The 17738-nt window shown below is 40.7% G+C and overlaps 1 protein-coding gene across 1 annotated transcript in view; it reads left to right on the top strand.

The window, feature by feature from the left end:
* The window catches only part of DNAI4 (dynein axonemal intermediate chain 4), a 155667-nt gene that overhangs the window by 13409 nt on the left and 124520 nt on the right, over nucleotides 1-17738 (top strand). The window contains exon 2 of the mRNA XM_066376523.1: nucleotides 5106-5286. Coding sequence (XP_066232620.1) covers nucleotides 5106-5286 — 181 coding nt within the window. The remainder of the gene's footprint in view (nucleotides 1-5105; nucleotides 5287-17738) is intronic.

Genomic DNA, 17738 nt, shown 5'->3' with positions numbered 1-17738 from the left:
GAAAAATAGGAAGTGTTGACCTTGCTATGACCATAGGAATAAGTAGCTTAATAGCAAGTAGGATAATATCATTTATGTGAAAAGACTTTAGAAGCCATAGTATTAGGATTACCTTCATAGATATTGAAATATTCAAGAATTATGTCAAGAATAGTATTGGAGTCAGTAATTCAGGATCTAAAGGGGATGCCCTAACCCAGTGGTTCTCAAACTTTTGAAGTCGGGGTGCATTTAAAAATCCTACAAATAATTGTAGGTGCACTATATACAAATGTCTGAGAAATATGTTATAATAATTAAGTCAAATATTAAAGAAAAAATATAAATTCCAAAGGTGCTTTTATGGTAAATGAAATAAATACGACAAAATTACATTTATTCTGACATTAAAAAACATTTTTATGTTACATTTTTTGAGTTATGCTTTTTAGAATTTGTAAAAAAGAGGGGTTAAAAAATTTAAAAAAGACAAAAAAGTTATCTTTATATATATCTATATATCTATATATATATATAGATATATAGATAGATATAGATAGATAGATACATTCTTAATAAGATTTAGTAAATTTGGCAGGTCCTGGCACGAATGTGTTAAATTTTTTCATTCTTGTGTTTATGAGAAACATGAACCTGATGTGTCCTAGTGGTTTCTTCAATGTTTGGGCATATATTTGAAAGGCAAACTCTCAGTTCCTCATTAATACATTGAAGAATTCCTCTCTTTTTACTTTTAATTGTGTTGAGGGTAGAAAATCCTAATTCACATAAATAGGAGGTTGAGAATTGTAGTAAAATGTTCAAAGATTTTTTAGATATTGCCACATATTCTTGTATCAAAATCCAAAAGGCTTCAAGAGACAATTCCTTATGTTTAATCATCAATCCATGATCAGTGGCTATAGCTGCCAGTTCTTCTTCTGTTAATGTTAAACCAAAATCACTTGAAGCTTCCATGAATGGGTTTCTAATCCAATCGTATTGTTCAGTGTTAAGTGATGGAAAATTCTATAAATTAAATTCTGCCCATCAGCCTTCAAGTCCTAATTTATTTACACTTAACTTTTGCTCACTTCCAGAATCAGATTCTTCAATATCATACTTCTTTTTGAGAAATCTATCCATTTTATTTGGGTGTATTTATCTAAAAATAATATAATGATGTGTTGATAATAAATATAATAACAAATAGCGATATTTCCATAATGAAATGGTATAATAGAGTAACTATATTTTTATATCTGGGCACATGCCACAAACCAGCACAACTAGTAATTCCAGGTCCCAAGTGGGAATGGAGCGGAATTAAGAAAATACGCAAAATTAAGAAAATATGGGGTCAGGAGGGCCCTGTAATTGCTGCTGGAAAGAACAAAGTGCGCCCAAAAACCACATTTTGCTTTATTTATAGGGCAAAGTGGGCCATTAGCAAATCAATGAGATCTTTGATGATCGTTTCCAAGGCAACCCGAGAATTTTACCAAGTGCAGAAAACCCCCACCATACATATCATCTTAACTTTACACCAAACAAAGGATAAAAGAAACTTTCCTCCAGTCTTTCTGGGGAACATGGGGGGTAGTGTAAACAATCCAGCACCACAGCTTAACAGCCTTTTGCAACCTAATCAGGCAAGTGAAGTGGGGGGTTGGGCAGACTGTCATCTTACAGCCAATTCCCCACACCTCTGTCCCCCAAAAATCTAAACTCCAAAAACCCTGTTGGTTTTTTGGTCCCCAACAGGCACATATTTCTCTGGAATACCATAGGGCACACCAGTGCGCCCTGGCGTACACTTTGAGAACCACTGCCCTAGCCAGTTGCTAGTTTGATCCCTGGCTGTGGAACAACAAATCTCTCTCTCTTTTTCTGGTTTTCTCTCCCTTTCTCTAAAAATCAGTAAGTTAAAAATGTACAAAAAAATCTTTAAGGAATGGGAGAAGGAAATAGTGCTGGTAAATTACCGTAAGAAAGTGGAATATAAGTAATCATTGAATCCATGGGTTTTGTTACATTTACTCAGAAATAGTGTGTATAGCGTGAAAAGAGATAACTGATGCTTGAGTCTAAGTGTAATCCTCAAAAGAGGAAACTAATGAAGGAAAAATAGAATGGGAAATCTGGATTTTGTAAGGATGGGAAGACAAGTGTCAAAGAGAAAGAAAGTAAGAGTTGAAGATAATGTTAAAAGAGTGATTCCATTGATGAATTGTATATTCTGGGTTAAGTAGAGGATGAAATCTAAAAGGTACTAGTTGGTAGAAAATGGGTCAAGTGATTGGAGGTTGAAGATTAAGAAACGGTGATCTCCAGAAACCAATTTGAGAAGTTAATGTTAAAAAGGGGGAATGGTCAGCTGTCAGATGCTGTGAGATAAATATTAAAAAGAGTCCCTTGGATTTGACAATTTGAAGGAATAGGCAATTTTAATGAAAATATTGTAGTTTCTATGCATTAAGAAAGGAAAGGGTGGAACTGGATTGTAGTGAATAATAAATAAGAGGAGTAAGGAATTAGTATTATTGTCTGATATTTTTAAGAAGTTTGACTGTGAAAGGAAGGAGAAATAATAATCTACAGTGGAAAACAGCAAAAGGAAAGATTTTTAGAGGATGACTGGAACATACGGTAATTATATGCTCAAGAGGAAAAGATAGGAAATAAGATGTAGGTGGTGCAATTATTGATGGAAAAGTATAGTAAGAGAAAATAGTACATATAAAGTACTAGAAAAGTTTCAAAGCATGGGTAGAAAGATAGTCTTAGATAAGATTGGCAACTATTTAACTAAAAGAGAAGGAGATAAAGATAGGTTTATATGAGTTTGTAGGATGTGGAATAAGAATATTATGAAGTGAGAAATAATGTAAGGAGTCTACCTGATTGATCTTTTTTATTTTCTTAGAGATGTTGGAGGTAAAGTCATTTAGAGACTGAAGGGGAGAGCATAAGGTAGAATACTTAAAAGGAATGTCGCATGAATGGAATTCACTTATTCATTTACTTAAAAAATACTTATTTTGTGCCTACAATGTGCTGGGCAGTGCCCTGGGTACTAGGCAGTTGTGGGATGCAGCCAGTTCGCACTGGTTAGGCAGAACCAATACCTAAGTTTTGTTGAGTTCGGTGAACCAGTTGTTAAAATGGCACTTGTAATCAGGGTTCTCTCTAAGGTGGACGCTTGGCAGCCAAACAATGTGGAAATCACAAATTTACATTCCTTACTGTTTTTAACATTCATCTGTGCAACAGCGTATTCTAAGTACCCGTAGTAATGTTCAGTCCATCCATGGTGAAAAAAGTTTGATGGAATATTTATTTATTCATTTCGTAAAACTCATTACACCTTTGATGAAATACTACATTTTAATTCTCTTGCATTTGTTACTTCAGTAAACAAACATGATATAAAGAGAAAAAGTGCTAAACAACCAGGGTGTGACAAGCTGTCACTGGAAATATCTTAAATAACAGTTTTATTGTGTTTTGTCAAGTATTATTTATATTTTTTCATTGATATTTTAAAACTCTTATAACAATCTAGTTTTATGTACCTCTTTTATTCTTATTTAAGTATTAAATGCATGAAATAATAAACTACTTTTCGGTGTATCTTTTTTTATACTTAAAACTGTCATTAGAGCAGAGAACTGGTTGTTAAATTATTTGAATCCCACCACTGGTATTAGGGATATAGCAGTGAACAAGACAAAATTCTTGCCCTAGACATGCTCATATTCTAGTAGAGGAGTCAACAAGTGTCATGTAGTAATAAATGCTATGAATGAAATAAGAAAATTGGATTGATGTCATTTAAAAATGTTTTATTCTTGCCTGACCAGGCGGTGGTGCAGTGGATAGAGCCTCGGACTGGGATGCAGAGGACCCAGGTTCAAGACCCCGAGGTCACCAGCTTGAGCGTGGGCTCATCTGGTTTGAGCAAAGCTCACCAGCTTGGACCCAAGGTCACTGGCTCAAGCAAGGGGTTACTCGGTCTGCTGAAGGCCCAAGGTCAAGGCACATATGAGAAAGCAATCAATGAACAACTAAGGTGTTGCAATGTGCAACGAAAAACTAATGATTGATGCTTCTCATCTCTCTGTTCCTGTCTGTCTGTCCCTGTCTGTCCCTCTCTCTGACTCTCTCTGTCTCTGTGAAAAAAATAAATAAAATAAATAAAAATATTTTATTCTTGTCAGATCTTTTATAATTTGAAAGTAAAACTTTTTAAAAGTGTTTTCTTTGGAAATACAAGGGCAGATCATTCTCATTTTATAGGTATGCACAGTACAATCAGAGTACTGTGAATGGATAGGTAGGTTTTTGTCTTAAGGAATTTACAGAGTAGGTCCAAAAGGAAAATCTTATATTTTCTTCAGGATATAAACATTTTGATTATAACTTCTCTTATTAAAAATTATGACACAGTGGGTAAAGTGTCAACCCGGAACACTGAGATTGCTGGTTTGAAACCCTGGGCTTGCCCGGTCAAAGCACATATGAGAAGCAACTACTACAGAAGTTGATATTTCCCACTCCTCTCTTTCTCTCTCTATTCTCTCTAAAAGAAAAAAAAATTATTATGTAATTGTTCAGAAAATGATAGTCTTTCCCAGGTTTATACTCATGCTTCAATCTGCCTGTGTGACTGCATTCTACACTCATTTGTACTTAATACATGCCAGGCACTTCCTAACCATATATAAGTTAATTCTTTTAATCCTCAAATAACCTATGACTTAGATACTATTATTATCCTCATTATATAGGTAAGTAAACAGACCCAGAGAAAACAGCATAGACTTGGATATGACTGCCTGGGTTTCAATTTCAACTCCAGTGGAAATATTTTCCTTTAAACTTCTGTGATTTCATATAAGTAATAGTAATAGTAACCTCTTAGAGTTGTGTGGAAAAGTTGATATAATGCATGTAAACATACTAGAACTACGCTTACACATAATGAGCTCTTAAGTGGCTATTATTATTTATTATTTATATGTTTAGATTGTTTCCATGTTTCTAAATAAAAGCCTGTTTTCATATTGTTGGTTAGTTTTTCTTCAGTTGTGGATCCTCTGTATTGTTTTCTTTTCCTGGTATAGGAACACGGGCGTACTGCCAAGGAAGTCTGTTAGCTTTACTGGCCCACCAAGAGGGATTCAAGTGAAAGGATATGCTGGTGCAAACCAGAGTAGGATGGGGATGTCAAGAAACATGGTGATTCTACCAGAGATGAAAACAACAGAGAAAATGAATAGTCCCATCACAAAGTCAGTCATACAGGTAGTATTCTTTAGCATTCTGAGTTTATTTGAAAATGACACTTTGAAGAACTTGATGAGATGTTAAAAATAGAAAATATGGTGCTTTGAAATAATCATTTCTAATATCGATATATTAATTTTATTACTCTACCACATAACATATCTTATAGCATAATACTGACAGTTGACTCCTATAATTCATTATTGGTAACTATAGTAGAGTGGAATGAGAAAAGTCTACTCATGACCTTAAGAACTAGTTGGTTATAATATTAATTATAACTAATCTAGCTGTAATAGGTATAGTACAGCTATCATCCCCTCTTTGTAGTGTGTTCTAGAAAATTTAAAATCGCCCAGCCAGGTAGCTCAGTTGGTTAGAGCATTGTACCAAAGCACAAAGCTTGCCAGTTCAAACCCTGGTCAGGGCACATACAGAACAGCTCCATGTTTTTGTCTGTCTCTTCCCTGCCTCTCTCACTGAAATTAATAAATAAATTTTTTTTTTTAAGAAAATATTATAAAATGAATTGTTAGCCCTGGCCAGTGGCTCAGTTGATAGAGCATTGGCCTGGCTTATGGACATCTTGGGTTTGATTCCTGGTCAGGGCATGCAGGAAGAGCGACCATCTGCTTCTCTCTCCCTCCTCTCGCCCTTCTCTTCCTCTTTCTCTGCCGCAGCCAGGGGCTGGATTTGAGCATGGCCCTGAGTGCTGAGGATAACTCAGTTGGCCTGAGCACATCAGCCTCAGGTGCTAAAAATAGCTTGGTATTTGGTACTCAAGCATTGGACCTAGACAGGGTTGCCAGGTGAATTCTGGTCAGGGTGCATGTGGAAGTCTGTCTCACTATCTCCCCTCATCTCACACACACACACAAAAATTGTCATAAAATTACCTTATCTCATTAATGAACTTATAATTAAGAATTAACTTTTTGGATGTTGAGAGTATTATGCTATGCGAAATAAGTAAATGAGAAAAAGCTAAGAACTATATGATTTCACACATAAGTGGGACATGAACATAGACAAAGGTGAAGTAGTTACCAGAAGGAGGGGGGTAGGGAGAGGGGAGCAAAGGGTGCCAAGTATATGGTGACAGAAGGTGTTTTGACTTTGATGGGCACACAATGCAATGAATAATTTACATGCTATGGAGATGTTTACCTAAAACCTATGTGTTCCTAATGGACTAATGTCACCCCGTTAATTTCTTCCAAAAAACAAAAAAGAAAGCTAAAAACAAAAAAGATAATTTTAAAAAAAGAATTGACTTTTTAAAACTTTTAAAGTATAACATATACTTTGTTATAAAAGCCTATTATACAGAAAAGTTTATAGAATATAAATTTGAATGGGCTAGGCAATGATTTTTTAGATATACCAAAAACACATTCTATTAAACATAAAACTGGTAAACTGGACTTTATCAAAATTGAAACTTCTGGTCTTTCAAAGACACAGCTAAGAAAATGGACAGAAAAGCCACTTTATGGGAAAAGTTATTTACAAAGCATATATCTGATAAAGTACTTGTATCCAAAAAATATAAACAGTGGTGTGAAAACTATATTAAGACTACCCAATTTTGAAAACAAGTGAATCATTTGAACAAACTTCACTAAAGTACATATTCCCATGGCAAATGAGCACATTAAAGAGGATTAGTATTTGTCATTTGGGAAATGTAAAACTGTGAGATACTGCTACACACTTATTGGAATGGCTAAAATTAAAAGTCTGATCATGCCAAATGTTGGCACATATGTGAAGGAACTAGAACTCTCATATACTGCAAAATGAAAAACAAATGGCAGTTTATTTAATGTTAAATATATAGCTCCTGTAGCATTCAGCCATTCCACTTCTAGGTATTTACCCAAGAGAAAAAAAAGTATAGGTTTATACAAAGACCACTACATGAATGTTCATAGCAATTTTACTTATACTATCCAAAAATGGAAATACTTCTCTATAGATTTAGTAAATGACTATATTAATATTTGCATGTGTATTACATGTACTGTTAGCTAGTTCAGGCTTCTATGACAAAGTACCATGGAGTGGGTGGCTTATAAAAAAATTTATATCTCAGTTCTGGAGGCTAAAAGTCTAAAATTAGGGTGCCAACATGATCTAGTTCAAAGAGGATCCTCTTTCAGGTTGCATACTGCCAACTTCTCATTGTATCTTCGTATGGAAGAAAGAGATTTAGCTAGTTCTCTTGGCCTCTTCTTACAAGGGCACTAATGTCATTCATGAGGGCTGCAACTTTATTTCCGAATTGCCTCTCAAAGGTTCTATATTCTAAGCCCTGGCCGGTTGGCTCAGCGGTAGAGCGTCGGCCTAGCGTGCGGAGGACCCGGGTTCGATTCCCGGCCAGGGCACATAGGAGAAGCGCCCATTTGCTTCTCCACCCCTCCGCCGCGCCTTCCTCTCTGTCTCTCTCTTCCCCTCCCGCAGCCAAGGCTCCTTTGGAGCAAAGATGGCCCGGGCGCTGGGGATGGCTCTGTGGCCTCTGCCCCAGGCACTAGAGTGGCTCTGGTCGCAACATGGCGACGCCCAGGATGGGCAGAGCATCGCCCCTTGGTGGGCAGAGCGTCGCCCCATGGTGGGCGTGCCGGGTGGATCCCGGTCGGGCGCATGCGGGAGTCTGTCTGACTGTCCCGGTTTCCAGCTTCAGAAAAATGCAAAAAAAAAAAAAAAAAAGGTTCTATATTCTAATACTATCTCATTGAGATTAGGGTTCCAATATGTGAATTTGGGGAGTATACAGATACTCAGCTCATAACAATTATATACATATTATATAAACATTTATATACATTATGTATATATTATACCTACACACACACACACACACACACATATATATATATATATATATATGACACATACCTATTACATAGTATTTGCAACACTATGAGAAAGGGATAATCATGACCAAGTAGGGATAATGCATGTAAGGTTATTCCAACATCTAAAAATTATTACCATCTGCCATATTAATAGCCTGGAAAGAAAAGAGAGGAAAACCTAAAAAATAAGCATTTAGAAAAAATTACACATCAAAATTACAACTAAACTACAGACTAACCATTATTTAGAACTGCCTGAAATCTAGTTGAATGAAAGTCCTACAACTGGAGATTTAAAGAAGCCACATCAAGACTGGTAGGAGGGAGTGGAATCACAAAATAGGCTGATTCACACACCCACATGTGGCAATTTAAAATAAGGAGGATATCTTGGCTACAGAGGTCCCCCGTAAAGAGGAAGAGGTCCCAGCCCAGAGTTCCAGTGCCAGGAAGAGAAATCCCTATAACTTCTGGCAGTAAAAACCAGTGGGATTGGCCTGACCTGTGGTGGCACAGTGGATAAAGTGTCGACCTGGAATGCTGAGGTCACCGGTTCAAAACCCTGCACTTCTCTGGTCAGGGCACATATGGGAGTTGATGCTTCCTGCTCCTCCCCCCTTTCTCTCTCTCTCTCTCTCGCTCTCTCTCTCTCTCTCTCTCTCTCTCTCTCCCTCTCTCCTCTCTAAAATGAATAAATAAATAAAAATTAAAAAAAAAAACCAGTGGGATTGTGGCTGAATGAGACAGAGAGCTGGGGGAGTCCTAGGCAGATCCTCTTAAAGGGCCCACACACAGACTTACTCAGACTCACTCTCTCTGAGCTTCAGCACTGGGGCAGCAGCTTAAAAGGAACCAGGGACATATGGGAAGTTACTAGATTGTCTGACATTAGAGCGAGAGCTGGGGTGGTTGCTTTGCTTTTTGCCTAATAAAAGTGATGGCAGAGGCTATTGTTTTACTTCTGAGCCACTGCCCCCACACACAGAGCCAGCAGACAGGGGCCATATCTGAGTTTCCATTTGACTGGCTTACTTGTTTGCCTCACCCTCGTGATTCCCTGAAACTCCACTTCACACAATTTGCAGGCCCACCCAATCCATTTCCAAGGGCTTTTCCTTACAAATGGCTTCTCTTGCTCCATGCTTTGGACTTTCCTAAAATCTCTCGAGCATGCAGCACCTGGCCTCAGGTTACTCTGTACCTCTTACTAAGTGGCCCAAGTCCTATCAATAGCAGCAACCGGCCTTGGTTCACTGCTTGGCCTTGCCTAGTGTAAAGCCAGAATACATGGCCACTATCATAGCTGCCTGGCCCGAGCAGGTTCGCATTGGATTCGGACAGTTGATAAAGAAACAATGAAGCCAAAAACTGGTGGGCCATCATCTTTAATCCTAGCTGGCACCTGGCAGGCTAGTAAAACACACTGAGCTCCAAAATCCACTCATTCAGTGCTCACAAAGCTACTGACTTATCCGAGTTTCCTAGAATCAAAGGTTTCTAGCTTACCAGACTTATTCACCTCTGTTCCCCATCTCCTTCCTTCTCCCTGCACAAACTCTGCACAAACTGGCTTCTCACTCAACACTCCGCCATCTTGGCTGCTTCTCCTGGCCTCCTCCACGTGGCCTCTCTCTGCTCTCTCCTCTAATGTTAATCTTAGGAACCAAGAGAGAGCAAGCTCCCAGTCTGCCCCACTTTACAGTGCAGAAATCAAAACCTTTAATCCAATATACAAACAAGAAAGTCTCTGATACAGAGTCACTTATCTGAGGCATGATGGGATTGTACCACCCCACATCAAAAAGGGTGGGAAAGGCTTAGTCCTAAAACCAAGCCCCAGGCTACAAGTATCCTGCCTGCCCACAGCCCACCCCCAACACACATTAATATCACCTGAGCGAGGGTTTTCACGTGGGCAGCATTATCTTTAACAAAGTGAGCATAATATATTTTATTTGCCCAACACCTGGGCACCTCCAAGCCTAGCACAAGTGGACACCATCTGCATATTGCTTTGTAACTCATGCTGGGTGGCCCCAGGCAGAACACAGGTTACAGCTAACCTTGGCCTGCACCTCCCAGGAAGCCCCAGAGTCAAAGCATCACCATCCAACCACCTCAAGTGACACATTCAAAAGACTGGTTCAACAGGCACCAGAACCCTGCTGAAGTAAGTCCTGTTGTGTGGCTTCTGCATAGCTGATCCTCCATGGTAGTTGGAGGTCAGTGATCACTGCCAGACATTGAAGCTGATTGGCCTGGGAATAAATCCCTCATTTTGATGTGCTAACAGCAGTCAAGACTCAACTACAAGAGGAGGGTGTACATAGATAGCTCAAAGGGGAGAGTGCACCTTGAGTGCCTTGCTCATATATGTCTCTAGACATATAAGTCCAGGAAGGGCAGAGAGTCCCAAACAAGAGGAACCCAAAGAGACACACACTAAGACACATCATGAATGAAAGGCAGAAACCATGGGCTGAACCAGAAACACAAGGCTAGTGTGTTCCAAAAGAAAAGCTTATTTTAAAAATGCCTGGATGCAGGCAGGCAAAGGGTGTCAGCCCCGAAGGAGGGATGGGGCAGGGGTTACATGGATTTGTCTAAGGGCCTTGGGCAAAGGTGGCTGCAAGATTGCTTCTTCTGTTTGTGGTTGGGAGTGGCACCACAGTTCCTCAAAATAGTCTTCACCCTATTCCAATTGTCCCTTATAAACATCCAGGTACAAGGGAGATCTGAGCCGGAATACTGAGGAGGCAAGTCATTTCTCCTTCAGGCCTGCATTGTTCTTAAGAATATTGGTGGCTGAGTAGCCATTTTTCTATCATTAATGAAAATGCCAAGGGCTAAAAACAAAGAATCTGCAAAAGAAAAACAGGTATCTACAAAGGAGCTCCCATAAGACTATCAGTGATTTCTCAACAGAAACTTTGCAGGCCAGAAGGAAGTGGCAAGAAATAATTCAAAGTGATGAAAAGCAAGGACTTAGAGCAGCGGTTCTCAACCTGTGGGTCCTGAACCCGGCAGGGGTTGAACGACCAAAACACAGGGGTCGCCTAAAGCCATCGGAAAATACATATTTATTATACAATACATTTTTAAATATGTATTTCTGATGGCTTTAGGTGACCCCTGTGTTTTGGTCGTTCGACCCCCGCCAGGGTCACGACCCACAGGTTGAGAACCGCTGACTTAGAGCTTCCCAGAAAAGAAAAAGGCAGAGAGTTTATCAGCATCAAACCAGTTTTACATAAAATGTTAAAGGGTCTTGTTGCTCAAATAAGTTTGTAAATATGATAAAAGCCTAAGGCTCAGTCTTAAAAGTAAGCCTTTCCCACCCTTTTTGATGTAGGGTGGTGCACTCATGAGGAATCCCATTATGAGTCAGATAAGTGACTTTGTATCAGAGACTTCCTTGTTTGTATATTGGATTAAAGGTTTTGATTTCTATACTATAAAGTGGGGCAGACCTGGAGCTTGCTCTCTCTCTCGGTTCCTGAGATTAGCATTCCAGAGGAGAGCAGAGAAGGCACGTTGAGGAGGCCAGGAGAAGCAGCCAAGATGGTGGAGTGCTGAGGGAGAAGGCAGTTTGTGCAGAGTTTGTGCAGAGAGAAGGAGATGGGTAACTGTTGGGCAGATAAAATATATTATGCTCACTTTGTTAAAGATGGCACTGCCCTCGTGGAAGCCCGTCTCCCAGGTGATGATATTAGTTGCCCTTATGCTTGGAATGGGCGTAATTATATTAATGTGTGTTGGGAGTGGGCTGTGGGCAGGCAGGATCCTTGTAGCCTGGGGCTTGGTTTTAGGACTAAGCCTTTCCTACCCTTTTTGATATGGGGTGGAATTTGTATCAGAGACTTTCCTATTTTTATATTGGATTAAAGGTTTTGATTTCTGCACTATAAAGTGAGGCAGACCTGGAGCTTGCTCTCTCGGTTCCTGAGAATAGCAATAGAAAGGAGAGCAGAGAAAGGAGAGCAGAGAAAGGCCACGTGGAGGAGGCCAGGAGAAGCAGCCAAGATGGCGGAGTGCTGAAGGAAAAGCTAGTTTGTGCAGAGTTTGTGCAGAGAGAAGGAGATGGGGAACAGAAGTCAGTAAGTCTGGTGAGCTAGAAACCTTTAATTCTAGGAAACTCGGATAAGTCAGTAGCTTTGTGCACACTGAATGAGTGGGTTTTGGAGCCCAGTGTGTGTTTTTACTTGCCCGCCGGGTGCAAGCTAGGATTAAAGATGATAGCCCACCAATTTTTGGCTCCATTGTTTCTTGATCGACTGTCCGAATCCAGTGCAAATCTGCATGGGCCGGGCGGCTGTGATGTTGGCCGTGGATACTGGCATTACAGTAATCAAGGAGAATAAGGCTGGTGAGCTAGAAACCTTTGGTTCTTGGGAACTCAGATAAGTCAGTAGCTTTGTAAGCACTGAATGAGTGGGTTTTGGAGCCCAGTGTGTGTTTTTACTTGCCCGCTGAGTACAAGCTAGGATTAAAGCTAATGGCCATCACTATATGGCCAGGAGATGCCATTGTGGCTGTATGGCCAGTAGCCACAGCCACCACCACAGCTGCCTGGCCCATGCAGGTTCACAATTGATTCAGACAGACGGTAATGAAACAATGGAGCCAAGGACTGGTGGGCCATTACCTTTAATCCTAGGTTGCACCCGGTGGGCAAGAAATACTTACAGTGTGAAAACACTTTCCTTTTCATTCAGGGCTCCCAAAGCCACTGATTCATATGAGTTTTCCTAGAATCAAAGGTATCTACCTTACCAGTTTTATTCACCTCTGTTCCCCATCTCCTTTTCCCTGCACAAACTCTGCACAAACTGACTTCTCCTTCAGCACTCCGCCATCTTCACTGCTTCTCCTCTTCTCCATCTGGCCTTTCTCTGCTTTCCTCCAGCATGCACTCCTCTGCCCCATTTTATAGTGTGGAAATCAAAACCTTTAATCCAATATACAAACAAGGAAGTCTCTGATACAAAGTTACTTATCTGAGGCATAATGGGATTCCTTATGAGAGTACACCACCCCACATCATGCAATAGTCAAAGGTGTGGGGAAAAGCTTAGTTTTAAAACTAAACCTTAGGCTATAATGACCCTGCCTGCTTACAGCCTGTCCCCTGTACCCAATGCAAACTATAAGCGAGCAAACATATATATCATATTTACAAACTTATTTGACCAACAATTGGTGAAAAAGGTGAAGGGATTAAGAAGTATAAATTGGTTGTTACTGAATAGTTATGGGGATATAAAGTACGGAACATGGAATATAGTCAATAATATTCTAATAATTATGTATAGTGTCAGATGAATGCAAGAATTATTGGTATGATCATTTAGTTATGTGATGTCTAATCAGTGGGGTGTACACCTGAATCTAATATTGTATGTCAACTGTAATTTAAAAATAAAAAGTGAGCCTTACCAGGCGGTGGCGCAGTTGATAGAGTGTCCGACTGGGATGCAGAGAACCCAGGTTCGAGTCCCCGAGGTCGCCAGCTTGATCTCGGGCTCATCTGGCTTGAGCAAAAAGCTCACCAGCTTGAACCCAAGGTTTCTGTCTGAAGCAAGGGGTTACTCAGTCTACTTAAGGCCCGCAGTCAAGGCACATATGAAAAAGCAATCAATGAACAACTAAGGTGTTGCAACGAAAAACTGATTTTTTTTTTGTATTTTCTGAAGTTGGAAATGGGGAGGCAGTCAGACAGACTCCCGCATGCGCCCGACTGGGATCTACCCGGCATGCCCACCAGAGGGCGATGCTCTGCCCATCTGGGGCGTCACTCTGTTGCAACCAGAGCCATTCTAGCGCCTGAGGGAAAGGCCATGGAGCCATCCTCAGTGCCCGGGCCAATTTGCTCCAATGGAGCTTTGGCTGTGGGAGGGGAAGAGAGAGACAGAGAGGAAGGAGAGGGGGAGGGGTGGAGAAGCAGATGGGCGCTTCTCCTGTGTGCCCTGGCCGGGAATTGAACCCAGGACTCCTGCACACCAGGCCGATGCTCTACCACTGAGCCAATCGGCCAGGGCCTGAAAAACTGATCATTGATGCTTCTCATCTCTCTTCATTCCAGTCTGTCTGTCCCTATCTATCCCTCTCTATCACTCTCTCTCTGTCTCCGTAAAAATAAATAAATAAATAAATAAATAAATAAAATAAAAAGTAATTAAATTCTAAAAAAAGAAAAATTCAGTATCTTTTAATGATTTTTAAAAATGCTTAATGTTTGGAACGGCAAGATGGTGATGGAGTAGGTGGACATACGAAATTCCACCTCCCAGAACCAAAGTGAATTACAACTTAATTTTAAGAACCATCATCTGGAAATAACAACTTTGGACTAAACTAACAGTACTCTTTAACCTAGGAACACCAAAGAAGCCACACTGAGACTGGTAGGAAAAGCGGAAACGTGGAGAGGGCTGCCAAGCTCCTGGGAGTGAATGGCAGCCTGGACAGACTCTCATGGCGGGAAGTGAGTTTAGCGGAGAGGGGAAAGACCTGAGTCCCAGGTAAAAAGCCTTAGCCTGCAGCCCAAGAGCTTGGAAGAAGCATATGGACAGTATTTATCTGCGAAACAAGTCAGGATACTGTTTGAGAGAAAGACAGATTTCTCAGACCCAGGATTCTTCTTAAATGGACCGTGCAGAAAACCTCTCTCACAACTCCCACCAGGGGCTCCAGGGGACGGGAGAGAGGAGAGGACCAGAGCAGTGGGAAGAGAGTGTAATCTAGGAGGTACAAGGAGAAACACTTTAAGGGACATCAACCTTAACCCCTGGGCTGAGTCACTCCCCAAATCTGAAGCGATATTTCCCCTGGAAATAGCAATACCAGCAAAGGGAAGCAGGACACCAACCAAACAACCTCTCCCACGGCTTTCAGAGCAGAGTCGCATAGAAGGAGGGAGCTTTCAGGACTACAGTATGGAGTGTTAGGGTCTGAGCTGCAGCGCCTCCCCCCACATGGCTGAGGGCTCACTGGAGGGCGGGCAGTGGCAGGACGCGGAAGCGCAGTTCCATTGGCAAGAGCAGAAGCCAGCCGCCCACGACTGAGGCCCAGGTGTGAGCTCAATTGTGGCCAGTGGGGGTGGAGGGCACGTGCAAAAGTGGGCAGGCCCAACTGCAGGCCCACCTGCAATCCCACCTGTGGGGGAAGGGCGGGAGCCCTGGAAGGGGCAGAGACTTGCCACTGAGCAAAGGTGCTCAGCTCTGCCTGTGGTGCCAAGGCTTGCGGCCCAGGTGCAATGCACAAAACCCACCCATGGGGGCGTGGTGAAGGCCGAGGCCAACGAGGCTTGTAGACCTAGGCACATGATCACAGCCCCTCTGTGGAGGAGAGGTGGAAACCACAGCAAGAGCCACAGTGGGCTGGCACCAGCAACACACATACCAGAATGCCTTAGGCAGCACCAGGACAGAGGGTGGTGGGCCTGCAGACAGACCACACCTAGGGAACACAGAGGCCACACCATTGGACTCCAGTGGCCAAAATCTTCTTATGCACAGACAAAATGGGAAGGCAGAGAAATGCAACACAAATGAATCAAGAGAAATCCCCAGAGAAGGACCTGAATGAGTCAGATATAACCAAATTACCAGATGCAGAGTTTAAAATAATGATTGTTAGGATGCTGAAAGATCTTAGAACAACAATAGATGGTCATTACGAACACCTAAATAAAGACATAGCAAATATAAAAAAAAGACATTGAAATAATAAGAAAGAATCAGTCAGAAATGACTAATACAATATCAGAACTGAAGACCACAATGGAAGGAATCAAAAGCAGGATGGATGAAGGTAAGGATCGAATCAGCAAGTTTGAGGACAGGATAAATGAAGGCACGGAAACAGCAGGAAAAAAAAGAGACTCAAAAAGTCTGAGGAAACTCTAAGAGAGCTCTGTGACAACATGAATAGAAGTGACATCGCATCATAGGGGTTCCTGAAGAAGAACAGAAAGAACAAGAAATAGAGACTTTTTTTTTTAATATTTTTTTAAATTTTTATTTATTTATTTTTAGAGAGACAGAGAGTGAGTCACAGAGAGGGATAGACAGGGACAGACAGACAGGAACGGAGAGAGATGAGAAGCATCAATCATTAGTTTTTCATTGCACGTTGCAACACCTTAGTTGTTCATCGATTGCTCTCTCATATGTGCCCCGACTGCGGGCCTTCAGCAGACCGAGCAACCCCTTGCTGGAGCCAGCGACCTTGGGTTCAAGCCAGTGGGCCTTTCCTCAAACCAGATGAGCCCGCACTCAAGCTGGCGACCTTGGGGTCGTGAACCCGGGTCCTCTGCATCCCAGTCCGATGCTCTATCCACTGTGCCACCGCCTGGTCAGGCAAAATAGAGACTTTGTTCAAGCATATCATAGCTGAAAACTTTCCTAAATTAATTCAGGAAAAAGTCTCACAAGTTCAAGAAGCCAGAGAACTCCATTAAAGAGAAAACCCAAAGAAATCTACACCAAGACACATCATAATTAAAATACCAAAGCTAAGTGATAAAGAGAAAATATTAAAAGCTGCTAGAGAAAAAAAGGCTATCACTTACAAGGAAGCCCCCATAAGGATGACTTCCAACTTCTCAACAGAAACATTTGAGGCCAGAAGGGAATGGCAAGAAATATTTAAAGTACTGCAGAACAAAAGCCTACAACCAAGACTACTTTATCCAGAAGGCTATCATTTAAAATTGAAGGAGAAATAAAAACTTCCCAGAAAAAAATAACTCAAGGAATTCACTACAACCAAACCAATGCTGCAAGAAATACTAAGGGGCCTGTTGTAAACATATCATAGGAGAAAAAGAATATAGCAAAAGAGGAATACAGCTTTAAAGAATAAAATGGCAATAAACAACTACATATCAATAATAACCTTAAATGTAAATGGACTAAATCAGTGATAGTCAACCTGGTCCCTACCACCCACTAGTGGGCGTTCCAGCTTTAATGGTGGGTGGTAGTGGAGCAATCAAAGTATAAATAAAAAGATAAATTTAAGTATACTAAATTGTTTTGTAAAAATTTATTCTGCCAAACTTAGCGAAAATCCAACATAAAGTACTTGGTAGGTAATTATTATTATATGCTTTAACTTGCTGTAACTCTGCTTTATAAATTTTATAAAGTTACTTCCCTACTTTATAAATCACCATTACTGGAGAACCAGTGAGCAGTTAGAAAATTTTACTACTAACAGAGATACAAAAGTGGGCAGTAGGTATAAAAAGTATGACTACCCTTGGATTAAATGATCTGATCAAAAGACATAGGGTAGCTGCATGGATGAGAAAACAGGATCCACACATATGCTGTCTGCAAGAGACACACCTTAAAACAAAAGATGCACTTAGACTGAAGGTAAAAGGATGCCGAAAATATTTTATGAAAATGAAAAAAAAGCTAGGGTAGCAATACTTATATTAGACAAAATATACTTTAAAACAAAGGCTATAGTAAGAGATAAAGAAGGTCACTACATAATGATAAAGGGAGCAGTCCAACAGGAAGATATAACCATTAAAAATATCTACGCACCTAATATAGGAGCACATATATATAAAGCAGACTTTGATGGATATAAAAGGTG

The sequence above is a fragment of the Saccopteryx leptura genome, chromosome 3, assembly GCF_036850995.1.
Source record: "Saccopteryx leptura isolate mSacLep1 chromosome 3, mSacLep1_pri_phased_curated, whole genome shotgun sequence".
Lineage (NCBI taxonomy): Eukaryota > Metazoa > Chordata > Mammalia > Chiroptera > Emballonuridae > Saccopteryx > Saccopteryx leptura.
The sequence above is the reverse complement of the archived record's forward strand: the minus strand, read 5'-3'. Positions and strand labels throughout refer to the sequence as shown.